The 19,217-nt window shown below is 39.9% G+C and overlaps 1 protein-coding gene across 1 annotated transcript; it reads left to right on the top strand.

Annotated features, from left to right (window-relative positions):
- The first annotated feature begins 1,069 nt into the window (after positions 1-1,069).
- eIF4B (eukaryotic translation initiation factor 4B) lies at positions 1,070-18,858 on the top strand. The gene is made up of 15 exons (XM_028306092.1): positions 1,070-1,288; positions 1,791-1,901; positions 2,777-2,976; positions 3,674-3,781; positions 4,061-4,149; positions 6,214-6,341; positions 8,727-8,844; positions 10,359-10,424; positions 10,516-10,589; positions 10,728-10,920; positions 12,574-12,658; positions 12,744-12,783; positions 13,107-13,432; positions 14,466-14,618; positions 17,958-18,858. The coding sequence occupies exons 1-15, from the start codon at positions 1,276-1,278 to the stop codon at positions 18,018-18,020; spliced, it is 1,767 nt and encodes a 588-aa protein (XP_028161893.1). The 5' UTR covers positions 1,070-1,275; the 3' UTR covers positions 18,021-18,858.
- Positions 18,859-19,217: the final 359 nt, after the last annotated feature.

The following is a 19,217-nucleotide window of genomic DNA, read 5'->3' as shown; positions in this document are numbered from 1 at the left end:
AGTTGGTTAAGTTAGTTTCATCATCATCATCATTTCAGCCACAGGACGTCCACTGCTGAACAGACTTTTGTCACCCCCTGATGCTTGGCACCCGGGGCGGACCAATCGATCAATCAAAATCAAAATTATCTTTATTTGTTTAGACTAATTAAATTAGTACTTAGAAATCGTCCAAAGCTCATAGTAATATGGATATACATGTCTCATTCTTTTTTTTGCTCTACCAGCGCTTCGAGACAAACATTTGGCAAGTGCTGAAAAGAAGCGCCACAACAAATGCAGTCACCACTGTCTGCCGGTTTAAAAATATAAAAAAAGTAGGAAGTTACAACAATACATTTAGAAGCAAGTTAATTACCACGCGTTCCCGTTGATAGAAAGTGGCCTTAATACTCTCATCTAGCACGAGACCGTGTGGCACTTTTAAATATATTTATTTAGTGCCGTGTTAATGTCTAGGTTAATATTATTGTTACATTTTGATACATAAATTTATTTTATGGTAGGTATAACTTTCCTTGACCAGTCCCTGAAGGCAGCGCCTGTTCACAAACATGACATGTGAACCAGCCATCGCTTCAGTCGACCATAATTATAGGGAATGTAACGACCTGCCTAACACGCAACTACCCCAGAGACATTATAGTGAGTATGACAAGTCTAAGATAATTAATTATGCTTCTGGCTAAGTGCCAGATACTAAACTATTTAGTAGACAAGGCAAGAAAACTCCAGAGAGAAAACCAAGACAAGACAAGGCATTTAAATCGAATTAAATAAAAATCATTGAAACTACCCAATAGCAAATTAGTTATTACTATAGATCGTTTCATCCACGAAGACACGCCCCACCATTCTTCCGCTAATGTTTGAGTGTTATCGGTACACGCTAAACTCTCTATGAGTGCACACGCACACTACTATAATGACGCTCGGATTGCTCGGTAAAATTCCCCGCACCCCGCGCTTCCCTAACCAAAAATTGGTGGGGAAAGTCTTCGTTAATGAAATGGTCTATAATGTTCGGGCACCTTCGGATGCTCTCGGCCCGGAGGTGCGGGCGCGCAGCACCCTGAAGCATTCGGCGGTCGGCCGCCACACTTCACTTCACGTCACCGACGACACCGCACGCGCTCTTGTATTTATTTACTTTACCGTTATTGGAAGGAAGTTATTTCAACTGCTGGCAACATTGGTAGCTTTGTCTCCCGAAGTGTGGTGTTTGGTAAATAAACGACACTCAGTCAGTGGCAACACTGGCCCCAGCCTTGTAATATGGCCGCTTCAGGTTAGTTCCAATAATTTTGTCACGTGAAAAAATGTAAAAATTCATAGAATTTAGTGGTTAATTTTTGTTTTTTTACATTTAATTTTACTTGCATGTGTATTAGTTATAATCTGGCATAAATTTAGAGGCTGCAAAATGTTATCTAATAATGCTAACGTGTCATCATTTCACCTTTGCGGACGTTTGGATTTACCGCGTGGCCACATTTCTTAACTTTTCAAACTCCCCATTTCCATAAGTATGTGATGTTAAAGTCATCTTGCTACTTTCTAACCGTTATATTGAAGATTTAGATTGCATTCTGAAACAGATGTGTTACAAATGTAAATTGTCCTTTCATTGAGTCCACGAATAACCGCTTTCCTAAATCGGAGTAGGTAGGTCGTTCACTTACAATGCGTCATCGCGTCATTATCCTTCGGCAATTCTGTCTGAATTACCGCCCTTGATTAAATATCTGTATGTATGTACATTGACCCACATTCTCCCGATTTTATTGCAGGCAAGAAATCAAAAAAGGCAAAATGGATTCCGGCCAGCATCACAGATATTATTGCAGAGCCGACTACAATTCCCACCGCAAACAGCTGGGCGGAATCGGTAGATGAGGAACGTATGTATTTTTCATTTTAACTTATGTAATATGTGTAATTATTGTGACCCTATGATGATCGAAAGGGAAATGGCAAGTCAATGTTAATCTCGTACATGGGGTGCACCTACGAGTGCTCGTCGCTCCCTCCACCCCGGGAAGGTCTGAGTAAAGGTCATGTGTGTTTATTTTACATTCTAGCCGGATGCTTCTTTCACAAAGAAGGTGGGGGAACCAGAAATTACGGTGCTGTGTCGAGCCTGGGACGGCTGGCCAAGAGGCCGGTTTGAGGCAGAGACATAGTTACTGTTGGAAACCCCCATGACCAGCCATTTTAGCACAATCTACGAGATGACTTAGGTCACAACTCAATTCAGACTAGTCTTTCATTGACTTGCTCCCTATATTTTCTGAGGGTCTTTGTTTTTGATGTAAATTTAACAAATATTGCTCATATCTCTATGGAATTCTAGATGTTATTATTTGTAAGCAGTATTTGTGTTGACATAAGATAAGAGGGTAGCATTTTCTTGGAATTTAGGTTGCCAAGCTGTAGTTAATGACCTTGTCTACATTACAACACTGATTAATTCTAATGTATTGTTTAATTACTCTAATTGTCATTGGCTTGGAACTTTCTAAATTACTAAACACATTAAGGATGATGCAATATTTCAGATAGTTAAGTTAAAGTGCATTTTAATTTAAAGCCTACTTACAAAAAACTAGTTTTATTAATTTTAAATGAAACCCAATACAACATTCATAAATTAAAATGTTACATATTTGAAACAAAGGAGGATTGTATGTATTTATTTATAGGTACAGTTACAGTCCATAAAATACCACTTATTTCAAAAAATCACAAGTTTCACAAGGGAATTATTTTGATCTAGCCGAAAGCACCAGCTATGGAGGGTACCAGACCAGACCCCGGGCTCCGGTGGTACTCCCGTCGGCGTCGCGAGCGGCGCGCGGCGGCATGGCGGTGGACGACGAGTCCATACCGAAGCGCCCGCCCTACATCGCTCACATCTCCAACCTGCCCTACGATGTAGATGAGACTGCTATCTCGGAGTTGTTCGCTGGATTGAAGGTAAATATGCTGGAGGAACATTGGACAATTGGAAGCCATTTTGTGGACTTTGAGAGTCAACAAAATGACTTTTTGTGGACATTGAGTTCACTCAATATCTTAATGACTGTATAATATCAGACAGTACTTTTCCACTGCTGACAATTTAAACCAAGATAGTTATTATAAAGTTATAATGATGGTAAGCTATTTGAAGATTTGCTGGTAATTTTAGATGTAGGTACAGTCAACAGGACATAAGTAATTCACGTCATCTATTAAGTAATATCATTAGACATTGATATCATAATCTTTATTGACCATTGTACTACATCCCTATTGACAGGCGATACACGGATAAATGTATATTTAAGTACATGAGTATTAACAGTATTAAGTTAAATGCCTAAAACTAAATGGTAAAATTATTAATTAAGTACATTATGATTACTGTAATCCAGTTCAGACACAGCCCTTCCTGTCAATTGGGAAGTTGCACCGCCACAAATATAGGCGCCGCGAATAGAATCTCATTGAGACAATGAAAATATTATTGACTCATAAAGAAGGTTGGCAGGATAATGGTATAATGCTTCAAGTAATTTATCTGATCTTGCTGACTATAGCGTCATATTTGAATAACAAATAAATCAATTTGAATGATTTGTCCTTTTGTAAAGGTAAAAGTTTGCTACAAATAATATGGCTTTGTCAACAGATTCTCAGCTTGAGACTTCCAAGAGAAAGCGACCGCCTGAAAGGATATGGGTACATAGACTTCGAAGACAGAGAAAGTCTTATAAATGCCATGAACATGCCAGATCTGGTAAGTATCTCAACTTTGTGGACAAAAACTTTAATACTTAATTATCTTGGAAGGTATTCCAAAATTTTAAATCTAAAAGACAATAGATTTTGCATTGTAACAATACCAACACAGACAAAAAGCAAACTATTTGTAAGCTTTTTACAATATTTGCTCTGTTGATACCAAGGCAAATTTTTATGATACTGTCCTTTTGTCCTAAAAATGTGCTCTCTATTTAAATTTCCGAAGATATCTGTTAGTTAAGGACGATTGTTAGCAATATTGTTTTGTTTTTAGACAATAGGCGGCCGACGGATAAGGATAGTCGTCTCTACCCAGGAGAACGACCGCCGTATGGGCCGGGGCGGCCGCTCCGACCGGGAAAGGTATATTATTATTTCTGAACTAATCCCTTTTTTGTTGACACTTTCTTTACCTGTGTGGGAACAATTAGAACCCTAGTTCAAAATGTGTCTACAAATGTCGACAGATGTAGAAAAGATAATGAACATTGTTATCTAACAGAGGCTTATTTTAAACAATAGTTACCTTCAGCTGCTGATAAAATAGACAATACCTAAAATTTTTAAATGGTCAATAGATTAGCCTACCTATTGTAACAAATCAAGTTTTTAATAGATTTCGTGGTTTTTAAATGTCGTGGTAATAAACCAGTATTGACTTATGAGTAATTAATGAGCTGGATCATTAGAACATGATTATTTTTCTAGAGAATTCACCATTACTTGAAGGGTAACATTTTTGTCAATACCATTAAGTAATGAAACCATTATGAAGTAACTATTTAGTCTTATGACGTAAATATCACAATGACTGTACCAAACAGAACAAAAGTAAATGTAAAAACTTATAAATTGTTCTCTCCCTGGGTTCTCTGGAAGATATTGCTTCCTGACAATCTAATTTGTGCCCTATCGATTTGGTATTTCTTTTATGTTTGTTTTGCCAACCTTATTTAATTTTGTGCCATTCTGATTTGGTATTTCTTTTTTGTCTGGTGTATTCTATTATGGCATGTCAACCATGGGTTCGAATCCTTTAGTATTTATTTATTTATTTGAACACCAACAAGGTTACATTGAGGCTTCACAAATATAACTAAAATCCCAGAACTGTAGTAAGCGCGCGAGTTGACTGTAGACTTGTGAACTTTTTGTTGCTTCTAATGGTGTTTTTAATATCGTGCGTGATGCTCCGCTTAGTAAATACTTGTATGAAAAGGACACTTGCGGCGCGCAAGTTGCGGGTGGGCAATCCCGCGTGCTTGATGAAATCCGCACGATATTAAAAACACCCTAACGCTCTGTAATGCAGGTTCTGCATTCGACCCGCGCGGAGAATATTAGATATTAGTTAGAGCATTGGTTCCCAAACTTATTTGAGACGCGCCCCCTTTCACCATACAAAACATTCCGCGCCCTCCTCTAGTCAAGATTGTTTATTGGTCGTATCGAGCAGTCTGCGGTCACAGGTTTTTTATATTTATGTACACAGATGGCCCGCGCCCCCCTTTAAAAGGTCTTTGCGCCACCCCTCCCCCACTTTGGGAACCAATGAGTTAGAGCGTAGTGTCATCATCATCATCATTTCAGCCATAGGACGTCCACTGCTGAACATAGGCCTCCCCCAATGCTTTCCATGTTGATCGATTGGTAGCGGTCTGCGTCCAGCGCTTCCCTGCTACCTTTGCGATGTCGTCGGTCCACCTTGTAGGTGGACGTCCCACGCTGCGTTTTCCGGTACGCGGCCTCCATTCCAGAACCTTTCTGCCCCATCGGCTGTCAGTTCTGCGTACTATGTGCCCTGCCCATTGCCACTTCAGACACAGAATAATAATAAGTACTACGTACAGAAGTTTTACTTCGAAGGTATTTAAAAAAATGTATGCTCAATGTCATTAACAATTTATGGTGTAATTTAGCCTGTCTCAAGAGTCAAGCACCATTTTGTTGACAAACGTCAGTGATCGGCACTGCGCCGAAGCTATAGGGCTGACTTCGGTAAAATGATGTGACGTGAGGTGCCAAACTGCGGAAAATGGCGGAGGAAATACATGATTTAGCATGAATTATAATGAATAATATTAACTACTTATTTACCTCTCAGTGTCTTGAGGCAACTTAAAAAAGTACATTCTGTGTTTTTATTATTATTTAGGCAGTTAAATACTGCACAGTATTAGTACACCATTTTCTTTATTTTCTTCCATCATACACAAGAATACGCGTGCGTGAGTCAATGTTCGCTCGTATGTGAGGCCTTGTCGAATAGTATCCTGTAGGTGGGCCATCGTGCGTGTTTTGTTTTGGATGTAAACTCGCGGAGATGAACAGGCCTGCTTCAGCTTGCTAATCCGTCGGGCTATGTCAGCGTACGCGAGCGTAGTGTGGTACCAATAAATGTAATAATGCAATACCGTCCCCCCCTAGGGAGTACGACCCGGAGCGCACGATGGGCGACTGGCGCTCGGGCCCGCGCGCGGCTCCCGAGCCGCAAGCACGCGAGCGCCCCGCCGGCCGCGAGCCGATGCGCGCCGACCGCGAGCGCGACAGGGACTGTGAGTATACACCCTTATTTAAAACTCATTAAAACTCATTTATTTCTGTAAATAGGCTTAAAAAAGCACTTTTACACGTCCCAGTATTAACCCTACCACTGCTTCAGGACAATAAATGGGCCAGTGCTGAGAAGAAGCAGCGCAAGAAACTCAGTCACTATTGTCAGCCTCTTTTTCAAAGGTTTACAAGCTTTAAAATGTACAAAGTTGTAAATAATTTGGCTCAAAAACTGAACTCCGACAAACGTTACTTCGACATTACGTTACTCCGACACTACTGAATATCGACATGATTTTACTTCGACACTACACTACTTAGACAAAGGCGAATATCCTTTGTCGGAGTAGTGTAGTGTCGAAGGAAAGTCATGTCGATATTCAGAAATGTCGGAGTAACGTAATGTCGAAGTAAAGTTTGTCGGAGTTTACTTAGGTAGCCCCCTTTATTTTATGACAACTTGGTTTTAGGTTAGGTTTCATCCGAGGATGAATTGTTTCCCTTTCAAATTGTTAGATGTCGAATCATCCACAAAATATGACATGGGTGGGTTGCACCATCTTACTTTGACAATAACAATGACGATAACCGGTGCTTTTTGTATGGAGTTTGACAGATTTTTGACGTTTGTCAAAGTTAATAATAATTCTTAAAATAATTGGTTTATTGCCTTTGTCCTTTCCATTATTAGTATTTAATTAGATTAATTATATTTCGGATGATACGATGACACTTCCAAGCCGCGGTTTCACGGCGAAATTTTATCAGAAGATATTTTTCGGATGATTGGACACCTAACAATTTGAAATGGAGACAATTCATCCTCGGTCATTATGTCCCCTTGGGATAAACCAGACGTTCTTCGTGAAATAATGACAGAAAAACGGTTTTAATACACACCTCTTCAGTTCACCAAAGCAATACAAGCCTTTGAGGTTCCATTTTAGTTCAACCTGAAGGAATGAGATGAATATAGTATTTCACACCCTTTGTAGATTTTTTCGGACATTAATAACTTACAGACTGAGTTTCGCATTTATAATGTTTAAGAATACGTTTCGTAAACAAGAAAGCTATATTCATTATAGCTACGTGTAGTTATTATTGTCACCTTGAAGTTCATCTACATATTTATCGTTTAATGTCAATGACTTTTATCAGTACAGAATGATAAACTAACCTAACCCACACTCGATATTTAACTATCAAAAACGTGATATCGATCAAATACCGAATACACTGGTTAATACTCTTACGACTGTATAACACGCCACACTGCGGAGATAGCATTGTTTTATTGCGCATACAATTTTACGCGCCACGAGACGTCACCGTGATGATAAGCGGCGACTGCTCCGGGGCGAGCTCTAATGTCGCACTCGGGACACACTTTCAGGGTACAAAGGTCACCAGTTACATATCACGAGGGTTACACTGCTAACCATTTTTTGTCTAAAACACCAAAATACAAAATGTGAGCTATGCACTCGTAATGGGCTTTCAAAATTATTTATCATACTACGAGGCGAGCGCAGGACGTTCCGTAGACGTGTCAAATATGCTCTCTTAACATAGGGGTGAAATCTCACACGTACGGCGCACGCCCTGCACACGTAACGTGGCATTGTAAATATACAAATATCCACTGCGAAAGTACAAATTTGGCGAGCGACGTATTTTTAACCAGATAATGGCGAAAACTGCGTTATCAGTTTGTAATCTTAACGCGATGTGAAACTGGTGCCTGGGTTACTCACATTGTCTCGGGAAGGTCTGAGTAAAGGTCTTGACAATAAATTCAAAGTACAAAGTGGCGTGGACGTTTTTTCGCTTGTTTTCCTGAGCAAACATGCAAATATGAGACGCTCCCGCACCGCCGCAATGTAATGAATTTATATCAAACCGTCTAGCAGGCGGCGTCGCCAAAAGCGACGGCGGGGTTATAAGAAATACGGGCTTTAGGGTTCCGTCGGGGACTCCTCTGGACGAGACTAGGCCCTACTAGCCCTTGGAATTCCCCGTGACCAGCAATTTTAGTTCAATATGCGACGCGGCGCTCAGCCGTAACTCAATTCAGACTAATCTTTGGCTCGCCCCATCTGCAGTCGTTCCGTTCTGAGTGACTATTATACACACCGCGTATATCAGCCTCGCGTGTAATGTAACTATTGTCATCAACCGCACCTATTCTAATTTACGGGAATGAATTAGCATAATATTATCTACTCACTAGGTCAATTGTGTGAGTTAAATTCGTGATGTAATTACTATTCTACACTGCGAGCGAGGCTATACGTGGATGTTTAATATCTAGGCTAAACTTATGTAGCAATCATTTAAACCCCCAAAGAACATGTCTAATATTAAATTTTGTTTATTTCTCCCAGCGAGTGTAGACAACAAGCCGGGAGCGTGGCGTGACGGCGAGCGCGCGGCGCCCGAACCGGCCCGCACGCCCTACGGCGGCCGAGACTCCTTCGGCCGCGACCGCTACGGAGAGGACCGGTATGTATTCACAATTTATACCTTAGGGGGCGTCCATTAACACTAGAGTACACGCGCGGCCTACTATAGTAGACCAGGGTAACATTTTACGCTATAACTTTTTAAAAACTTGCGCCAGAGAGCTGGCATTCCACGAAAGCCTCATTTACTAAATTTGTCAATAAGCCAGAAAAGCTTGGGTCCTAGCGTCTGCGCACTTTTCTAAAATTGGCCGTCAAAACTGCGGATCTACTCAAAAGCCCGAAATCACTCGACAAAAAAGTTATGGAAAACTTGCAAAACATGGATTTACCCCATGTATCAGGCAGTAGAAAGTCTTGAATACTATGAAAGATAAAAAACAAATCATATTTTTTCAGTAAATTATTTTTTTGCTAACATGGATCTCAGAGTGCAATTTTTGTCCAAAAAATGTACAACTTTTAAATCCGTTTATAATGTTTGATCCCAAATAGTTTTATAAAGAAACTTTGATTATAAAATAACTTTAATAAACACTTTAATCATTTACATAGTAATTTTATTCATAAATTGCTTACAAACTGATTTACAGTGATTTTAAATTGGCTTACCAGAGTAGGCCGCGCGTGTATTGGTGTAAAAAAAGGGGCGCGTGTACTGTAGTGTTAATTACGTGAGACAATTTTGGCTATTTTTCAACCCCCCCCGCCCCTCTGGTGAGATTTCGTGAGATTTTGCTCAACCCCCTCCCCCACCCCCTAAACTCACGTGAGTTTTTCGAAATGCGTAATTGCAAGGTAATTGAGTTCATATATGATTCGATTAGTTAGTACATTAGATTTATACATTTAAAAATGACGTCTCATAATGATAATACCTTTTCAGTTTCGTTGTAAAATGTAAAACCTGTAAAATTAGGCCCCCTTATCACAACGGAGTAAATTACGCAGTTACAGTCAAAACAACTCGTAACCGGTCAAAACCACTTTTGACTGCAAAAATCAGGCAGCATGATGCAGCATGACCAATCCTTAGTTAAAAACGGTTTGGAATTTTTGCAGTCAAGTGGTTTTGTTTTCGTGACTGTACCTTTTATAGTATCACGATCATAAATATTTGTAATAAAGGTTATTTTTCAACAAACATCTTATAGTCTGATGTGCTGTTGACTGTAGAAGTAGGTGTTTCATGTTGTTGTGGCACATTAAACAGCAGTCCGAGTGTCTCAATCGCATTGGTTGTTGTAGAATGTATATTCTATGTGCAAGAAGAAAGGGTCAACTTGACACCGACTCTCGCCTAATTATGCGAGATTCGGTCGCTTTATACCAACATTAATATAATTATCACATTGCATCATACCACTATGGTAAAATATTCCATTGATCTGTAATAAACAGCCAGTATGAATTATCAAGTGGACTCATTATCTTTGAGTACACATTCGGCTGATATTTGCCTTTTTATTGATTTACCCTGTCTGGTCTAATAGTTGTGTAGGGTGTAGGGTAGATATAAATCAACAGATTTTCATTCGTAATATTTTTGTTCAGTGGCCGTGAACGCAGCGGCTACGGCGGACGTGATGGATTCCGTACAGCAGACCGTGATGGATTTGGGTATGTATCTACTGTATATTTCATTGAATTGATGCAATTTATTTTTATTTCTAAACATGTAACCTAATGAACTTTTTGTGATTACTTACAGTAGTCGGGAAAGCAGAGGTTTTGGCAGCAGAGGATTCGGCGATCGTGACAGAGACAGAGATCCGCCAAGAGAAGGTAATTCATTTTATTCTTGTTTGTTATCTTCCCATATTACGTGTGTACTTGCTTAAAATTCTAAAGCCTGGCGTACACTTTCAAAAACGACAGGTCTCGCATCACTTTCAACTCTTACCCTTATATTTTTTTCTTCAGACGCGAAACCTCGCGAGCGGCCGAAGCTGAACTTGCTCCCGCGTACGGTGCCACGTGAGCCTGAAGTGGCGCTTAAGCCGGCCGACGGCGCGTTGCTCGACGACAAGCCCGAGAAAGTCGAGAAGGCGCCGCCGAAACCCGTGCCTGCTGAGAAGGTGTTCGGCGCTGCTAAGCCCGTCGACACTGCTGCTAAGTGAGTACCTGCAGTTACTAATTACACACGATAGAGCGTCTGTAGAGCGGTAGGTCATTGAGAGCTGTGACTAGGCGTAAGGCCTCAGCCTCGAGTTTAGCGGGCAGCAGGGCGGGAGCGGCGGCGGCAGGATCTTATGCGTAAAATCAAATAGACCGGTTCTCGAAAACAGCGGCGCGGGAGCGGGAAACGAGCGGGTAGCGCACTCCTTCTTTTGCCCACAATCAATCGAGCGTTAGGAATAAATTTGAATCGAAATAAAATTGTCGCCGTTGTTCAGACATTTCGTTTGCGAATAAAAACAAATATCTCGACAACACAACCCCGAACAGAACACTTTGCCGCTAAAGCGCCGCGCGAGCTGCCCGCTTGTTTCGAGAATGGGTCTGCGTTGCCCGCCCCGCTCCCGCGCCGCCGCCGCTCCCGCCCCGCTGCCCGCTAAACTCGAGGCTGAGGCCTAATGAGCCCGAAGGCGCGTTGGTCGACGGCCAGTTTGAGCTATGAAAAGGTCGCCAAAGCGCCGCCCAAAGCCCATGCCTGCTGAGAAAGTATTTGGCGCTGCTAAGCCCGTCGACACTGCTGCTAAGTGAGTACCAGCAGTTACTAATTACACACGATAGAGCGTCTGTAGAGCGGTAGGTCATTGAGAGCTGTAACTAGGCGGATCTAGACTTACGCTGGCCGAAGGTGCGTTGGTCGACGGCCAGTTTGAGCTATTTAGAAGGTCGCCAAAGCGCCGCCGCCTGCTGAGAAAGTATTCGACACTGCTAAGCCGGTCGACACTGCCACCAAGTGAATATAAACTCGTCGTATAAAATCATTATTTTCAAGAATGATGTCAGCTGCTAGACAAAGACCTACTTCAAGGATATACCCAACGACCGGCCTTGCGCTGCCCGTCGGGCCACCGAGTGGGAAGCATGCCTAAATAACGTCCTCCAATCCGTGGTCGCAACTCGAGAACTTCTACCCCAACGGCCATCAGTTCTAGCTGTCTGCCACGCCCACAGCCACTTAAGTTTGACCTATCTGACCATGTCGATGTAGTACCTACTGCGTATGCAAACAGCCTAATAGATAATAATAGTGCTACAAGTCTGCTACTAAAATACCAGTTTTATCTAAATGCTTATTACCCAAAATGCTTTTATTACGATTACAGTCTTTAGTTTCTTACTAAATAAGTTTAAAATATGATTCATGAATCACCAAACATAAGTTCTCCCAGTTTTCTGATAACAAGTCAGTCCAATTCAAATATTCATTTATGCTACCCTATTCTCCGGTTGAAAGTAAAATGATTCCTTTCAAAATAGGTCGCATCTGTTTCAATATAAATCAATATTGATTTATTCATCTAAATCGCAATATGTGTCCTTGATTTACATTTCGCGCGATATTTTCGTCTCGCTCACAGACGCTATTTTCGCACATTAAACAGCAGTCTGGGTGTTTTAATCACCTTGATTGTTGTAGAATTTACATTCTTTGTGCTAGAGAAACGGGTCAACTAGACACCGGATCCTGCCTAATTATGCGAGATTCGGTCGCTTTATACCGACATTGACGTCATTAACTACCTCGAAAAATTCTTTTATAAGTGATAGAATCGTTAAATCGTTAAGCATACTTATGATATCATTACTTTAACAGGGAGCGTGAAATTGAAGAACGCCTTCTAAAACAAGAAGAAGAATCAAGACGTGCAGCTGAAGAAAAAGAACGCTGGGGTCGTAGGGTAAGAAAATCAGAATATTTGCTCAGTCAATTCATTCATGTTAGTCAATTTCAATTAACTAATAATTTGCTATCGTTTATTACAGAACGATCACTCTGGTGACCGTCGCGGTGGTGCCAGACGCGGTAAGTCTATGAATCTTTGAAAACAATGAATTCTCTCGTAACAGTTTTACCCATTGCTTCTGAATGTATTGTAACTTCCTACTTTTTTATATTTTTAAACCGGCAGACAGTGGTGACTGAGTTTGTTGCGGCGCTTCTTCTCAGCACTTGCCAAATGTTTGTCTCGAAGCGCTGGTAGGGCAAAAAAAGAATGAGACATGTATAGGCTCCTTAAGAGCATTTGACGATTTGCAAGTACTAATTTAATTAGTGTAAACAAATAAAGAAAATTTTGATTTTGATTTAATTGTGATTCGGTACTCAAGTGATCGTTTTATTCACAGACGAGCGCGGCAGAGACTCGCGCAGCTTCAACCGAGACCGGCGCGACTACTCCAAAGACGACAAGGACAGGCGCGACGACGACCGCAGGCGAGACTACTCTAAGGACGACCGGGACCGGCGCGACGACCGCGACCGCCGCGACTACCGCGACGATCGCGACCGGCGGGACGACCGCGACCGCCGCGACGACAGCAGGCGGGACGACCGCCGGGACGGGGGCCGCGACGACCGCGACCGCCGGGACGACAGGCCCCGCGACGACCGCGACCGACGGGATGACACCAGGCGCGACTACCGCGACGACAGAGACATACGCGACTCCAAGGTGCGTCCCTCACAGCATCTCAGTTATTCGCACGCAATGCCGTATTAATAGATTATGGTAACACATAACAGGATTTTTGTTTTCGTAGGGGTCGCTTAAAAATTAGGAATTGATGGTGAAAACGGGCATAAGATTATAAATAATAAATAAATAATCGTTGGACAATTTCACACAGCGCCAGCTAGCCCCAAAGTAAGCAACTTAATGCTTGTGTTATGGGTGCTAGCTTAACGGATATACTACTTATATACTTTTTTTTTAAATACATAAATATTATACATAGTCACAACCAGACCCGTCACAGAAATTAAAATTCATCATTTCAATTTCTGCCCGGCCGGGAATCTAACCCGGGTCCTCTCGGCATTATCTGATGCGTTAAGCAATTACTTAATTTGTTTATGAGCTAATCCGGCACTGGTAGGAAATTCCCCAAACATTTTACAATTCCAATGTCAGTGAGTCAGTGTCAAGGCAATTCTCAGTGCCAGGCAATTGACCCTAACCTCCAGACAGTCAACAAATGTATTAAGCCCGACGGGGCTTAATACATTTGTTGTTTATTATGAGTGACGACTCATAATAAACAACAACATCTGTTGAGCTTTTCTTGACTCTTTACTCTTCCCTTTGCAGAAATTTAAACACCATAGCTAATTAAGTGTTAACTATTCCCCAACCCGCCTGGCCAGTGTAGGGAGTGTAGGCCCAATTCTCCAATTTGCATCTGGTAAATTGGAGAGGTAAACCTCATAAAGGCAGTGGGAAGGCGCTGCATGCAGGCCGCCACCAACCGGCCATTGTGGAAATCATTGGCGGAGCCTATGTTCAGCAGTGGACGTCCTATGGCTGAAATGATGATGATGGATGAAATTGTAGAGGATCATGTTTCTGCAGTGGAGACTAATGTTGACCCGATGATTAATCCTTCAATGCCCGCGAATCTAGACACAATAGATAATCAATTGTTATGACATTAATGAATGCCGTCTGGGACTCAAGCGGTTAAGTCTTAAATTTTTTTTTCATCCAGGACGAACGCGCGCGACGCTCTCATTCGGGCTCGAGGCGCGGCTCCCGCGACTCGCGCTCGGAGCCGGACGAGCGGCGCGAGCCCTCGCCCGAGCGCAACGGCCACAGTCGCGACGACAAGCCCTTGCCCAAGTTGAAGGAACAGGAGAAACCGGTAAGTGGCAGGCGAAACGGGAGCATATTTATTTATTTATTTGTAATAGGTATACAAACAGTTTACAGTCTGGGCTTCATCGTAAAGAAAAAGTGTTAATTACATACTGGACCGTAAGCCAAAATTAGTATACACAGCATGATAAATTAAATTAAATTACAAGTAGGGTAAACCGTATAGCTATTGCCCACTTAAGATTGCAAACACATTGAGATGAAAAATTAAAGAAAGTATTTTAATTTATCGACCATTTATGACTTTTTTCTTATACCTCAATAAACTGTTAAACAGAACATTAACCATTTTTAGTTAAAACTTACGTAACTTAGAAAATATTGAAATAAATTTAAAATCCTCCAAAAAGTACAGTCATTGCCCATTACTTACACTAATTGCCCACATCAAAGCACAGTAATTGCCCAGTATCTTAAAACAAAATAATCAATTTTAAAATGACAAAATAGGCTTTAAATAAACAAAACAAAACATTAAACTTAAATTCTAGTAATACAGTCTTCAAAATTTCAAAATAAATTGCGTTTGGCCCTTGGGTTTGGCCTTATTAACATATTATCAAATATTTCTTGAGCTGATGTTGATAAGTCAGAATCGGTAGAGACTGAATCATCTACTTCAAAACAAAGATGACACAATAATTTGAATTTTATATGTATTTATTTTTTTATCTTCTTTGATATCAGTTCAAGTGGTTGCTCAGAATGTTCAATTAGCTGTTGGTTATTCTTCCCTAAAGTTGTATCTATTTCCTTACAATTAACATTTTCGATAGTAGATTTAACGTAGGTTTTTCATTTTTTGTATTTGCGATTGAATTTTTATCAATTTTTTCAAGCCAAACCATATTTTTCAGCAATTTATCTTGTAGATAATATACATCTTGTACAGCTTCGATCGCTTTTTGCAAATTTTCTATGCTATATTGAACTTTTGGAGTCTTTGGCGTACTGAAAATGAAATATTAAAAGCCATTTCAATATTTATGCCTGTAAATTGCAAAACAAGTCTAGCAAAGAGCAACTTAAACACTGCTACTGCATGGTGGCAACACTCTAATAATAATTGCCCTGGGCAATAACTATACATTAACATATGGCAATAACTGAAATGATGGTGGGCAATAACTAAAAATATACAGATTTACGTGCAGTGATTACCCACCGTTAAAATGACCGTTAGAAATCAAATTTTATCAGTTATTTTCATTGATAATGGAGAAAACACTTATAATTTCATCATGATTATACACCATTAGTTGAATATTAAATAACTTGCAAAAAAAATTTAACCTCTAAGCAAGTAATTTCTTAGTAAAAATGTTAAATTCTTTACTTTTTTAATTAAATTTTTCACCCGTTTTAAAAAAATACGCCATAACTTTTTTTTTTTTTTAGTGTTTCCTATTGTAAATTTTAAATATACTGTACATTGATCTCGGAGCCATCTACTTAGTAAATTCAAATGTAACTAGAGTGANTTGATAATGGAAAAACACTTATAATTTCATCATGACCATACACCATTAGTTGAATATTAAATAACTTGCAAAAGAAATTTAACCTCTAAGCAAGTAATTCCTTAGTAAAATTGTTAAAGTCTTTACCTGTTTGAGTAACATTTTCACCCGTCTTGACAAAATCCGCCATAACTGTATTTTTTTAGTGTTTCCTATTGTAAATTTTAAATCTACTTGTACATTGATCTCGGAGCTCTCTACTCAGTAAATTCAAATCTAACTAGAGTGATTCAAAGTCAGCACCTGACAATATTATTCTTAAAGCGGGCAATCACTACCAGTGGGCAATCACTCTCTGGTTTACCCTACTATCCAAAAATAAATACAGTTCTAACTTATCTCTAACAGTTACAAGACAATATTATGAAATTTTATTAGATATTTTATACTAATTGCGGTGATTACGACGGGCATAGACTTAGCGCTTTCACATTAGGGCGTTAGGAGCGCGACAGCAGCGCGGCAGCGGCGTTTTTATAATGTGAAGCAGGGATGTTTTGGATATCCATAACCGAAACCGGAATAATATTATTCCAATATCCGCAACCGTATCCATAACATCCCTAATGTGAAGGCATGCATCCACTGTCACATAGTATGAAATTTTCGGCAGCGCGTTTGTCGCGCTGCTAATTCGCCTAAATGCAAAAGCGCTGTTAGTCAAGGCTGTTCAACCCCAGGCCCACGAAAGAATTTTAAGTGGCAAGTGTGGTTTGAAAACACGCACCAAATTCAAAAATCACAGTAACTGAAATAGGAAACGTAAGTGGCCCGTCGTTAACAACTGAATCCAGCGTTTGGCCCGACTCTTCAGAAGGTTGAGCAGCCTTGGACTAAGTAATGTTAGCGACAGTTTTGAATTTCGAAATCGCTTCATGCACATTAGTTACATAAAAAACGCTGAAATAAAGCTATTTCGGAATAACCATTGTCACATCGCCTGTGTGTAATTTAGGAATGTTGCAATGCTGTCACGAAATTGAATCGATCATGAATGTTGCATTTTTACCGGCTCATATTGAGTACATACATCGAAATGAGGGGTGGCACGCCACCCCAACTCACGAGCTTTGTCCTTTTGAAGGCAATTTACATTATCTCCCGACATGTCCCTTGTGTCGGCGACCATTAGACACGTGCGCTCGCTATTTATTCTAGCTCCCCATCCTAGAACGTATAGAGCTCTACACAGAACAAGATTTATAAGCGTTGCAAGTCATGTTTGGGGTAGGGACATTGTGTCCTTGCCTAAAGAATGTTGGCGACCCTGAGTAAAGTCTTGCCACATCATAATCAGATCATGTTTGATGGCATTATATCGCCGCATAGAAACGCTGCTTGTTCCTAGGGGCTTAAAAAATAAAGCCCTATAAAGTCTTTCAAACTCGATGAAGATACTTGGAACAAGTTTTATGGATTAACGACTATTGAATTATAAAAAGACAGCAGAGTGACATCTTAAAAAATGAGAGACTAAACACCACACTAGATTCCAAATTGATATTTTGTTGTGTTGAAAAAAATTAATTGTAATGACGAGACGTAATTTTCAAGTCGTCGTTAAAATGTTGAACACAAATTATAATTTGTTTTTAATTACTTTAATCACATTCAAAATTACTACATTATAATAAAAACTGCTATCAAACCATTTGCGTTCCTATTCAAAATTTTCAGTTTGTGTAAGTTTACAACCATTTATTTCGGTTTCATTTAGTAGTTAGATATGTAGGTAGAGTAGTTAGTATTAACGTATGTTAAATACTCCAAACATTTATTAATAATAACTTTTTCTCTGTCCACAGAACTTTGTTGCGTCAAATAAATTCAGCTTCCTAGAGGACGCCAACGACGGTACATCCGATTAACACACAGAGTGCGCTAAATATTGCAATTATACGAGACTAGAGTGTAAAGTGTAAATTAACGAGTATCAAGTGTGTAAGTGCGGACGCGGCGAGCGGCGGCGAGCATGCCCGAGCAGCTCCGAGCCAGCCCCAGCCTTTGTTGCCCTTCCACTACCACAATTCCTTCGCTACTCTGAACTAGATGCCTAATGTATTTGCTCACATATTTCTATCAGTCGAAGTGCAGTAAAGGCTGGGGCTCATGATTTGTGACCATAATGTACTGATCGGTGTAAATTTTTCTATGGGTTTGTTACGTAATAGTGTTTTGTATGAACGGTTGCAGAATATAGCAGAGAGCAATAAATGCAAATGATTTACTATTAATTAATTCCATTTCCTACTGTTATTCTTATTATCGGTACAGGTGCTCTCCATTTTTTTGTGAATAATATTTCGTAATTCTATTATATTTTTACTACCATAGGGAATCTTATCTAATTTCTTTATTTTAGAATGTCTTGTGTTAAATATTAGTCGATTTAGATTTATTGTTAGAATGTTAATTGTATTATTTATCTTTACACTCAAAATTTGTTATCAAGCTCTACGATATTAAAGGCGCAATATTTACTTTAGTTTGCAAGTATGCATATTATATTGTGTGGTTGCCTTAATCGTAAAGAATTAGTTAATATGAAAATTTAAAGTACCTTGAAACAGGATAAGGGCCTGGTCACAAGAATATTTTACGGCGAAAAGTGGTCTACACGACTGGAATAGTTTTTAATACAATATTCTTATGTTTGGTACACCTCATTCTAATTTGAATTATAAATAAATTACCTTTTTACAACCATTTTGTTTTTTCTTTCCTTTAATCATCCTTAGTCCAGTTTTGAATTCAAGTCTTTACAACAAGAACTAACAGCTGTCTCAGAAATGATTATAAGAATAAGTAGAGAAGAGACAATCACGCAATAAAATTGATTTGTTGAAAACAGATTGACAACAAAGTGATCCTATAAGCCTAGGCGCAGACCATCGATTTTTCGGCCGATAGTTTAGTCGGGCAGTTTATCAGTATGCGCACATTACGCCGATATGATTTGGCCGACAAAATAGTTGAATGAGCTTCCCAACTGCCTTCTGTAAGTACTTTCTGAGATTTAGACTGCAAATTTATTGACATGGCTGGATGGAGTGTTCCAGTTTTTT

This window comes from Ostrinia furnacalis, unplaced genomic scaffold (genome assembly GCF_004193835.3).
Source record: "Ostrinia furnacalis isolate ACB-3 unplaced genomic scaffold, ASM419383v2 OfSCF1862, whole genome shotgun sequence".
In the NCBI taxonomy this organism is placed as follows: domain Eukaryota; kingdom Metazoa; phylum Arthropoda; class Insecta; order Lepidoptera; family Crambidae; genus Ostrinia; species Ostrinia furnacalis.
This window is presented reverse-complemented; position numbering and strand designations above follow the sequence as displayed.

What these genes read in the sequence shown, in the direction of transcription:
- eIF4B (XM_028306092.1), top strand. An exon ending in CCGCGAGCGCGACAGGGACT is followed by an intron (nt 6,342 to 8,726) that starts GTGAGTATACAC and finishes TATTTCTCCCAG; the next exon opens with CGAGTGTAGACAACAAGCCG. An exon ending in CCCGTCGACACTGCTGCTAA is followed by an intron (nt 10,921 to 12,573) that starts GTGAGTACCTGC and finishes TTACTTTAACAG; the next exon opens with GGAGCGTGAAATTGAAGAAC.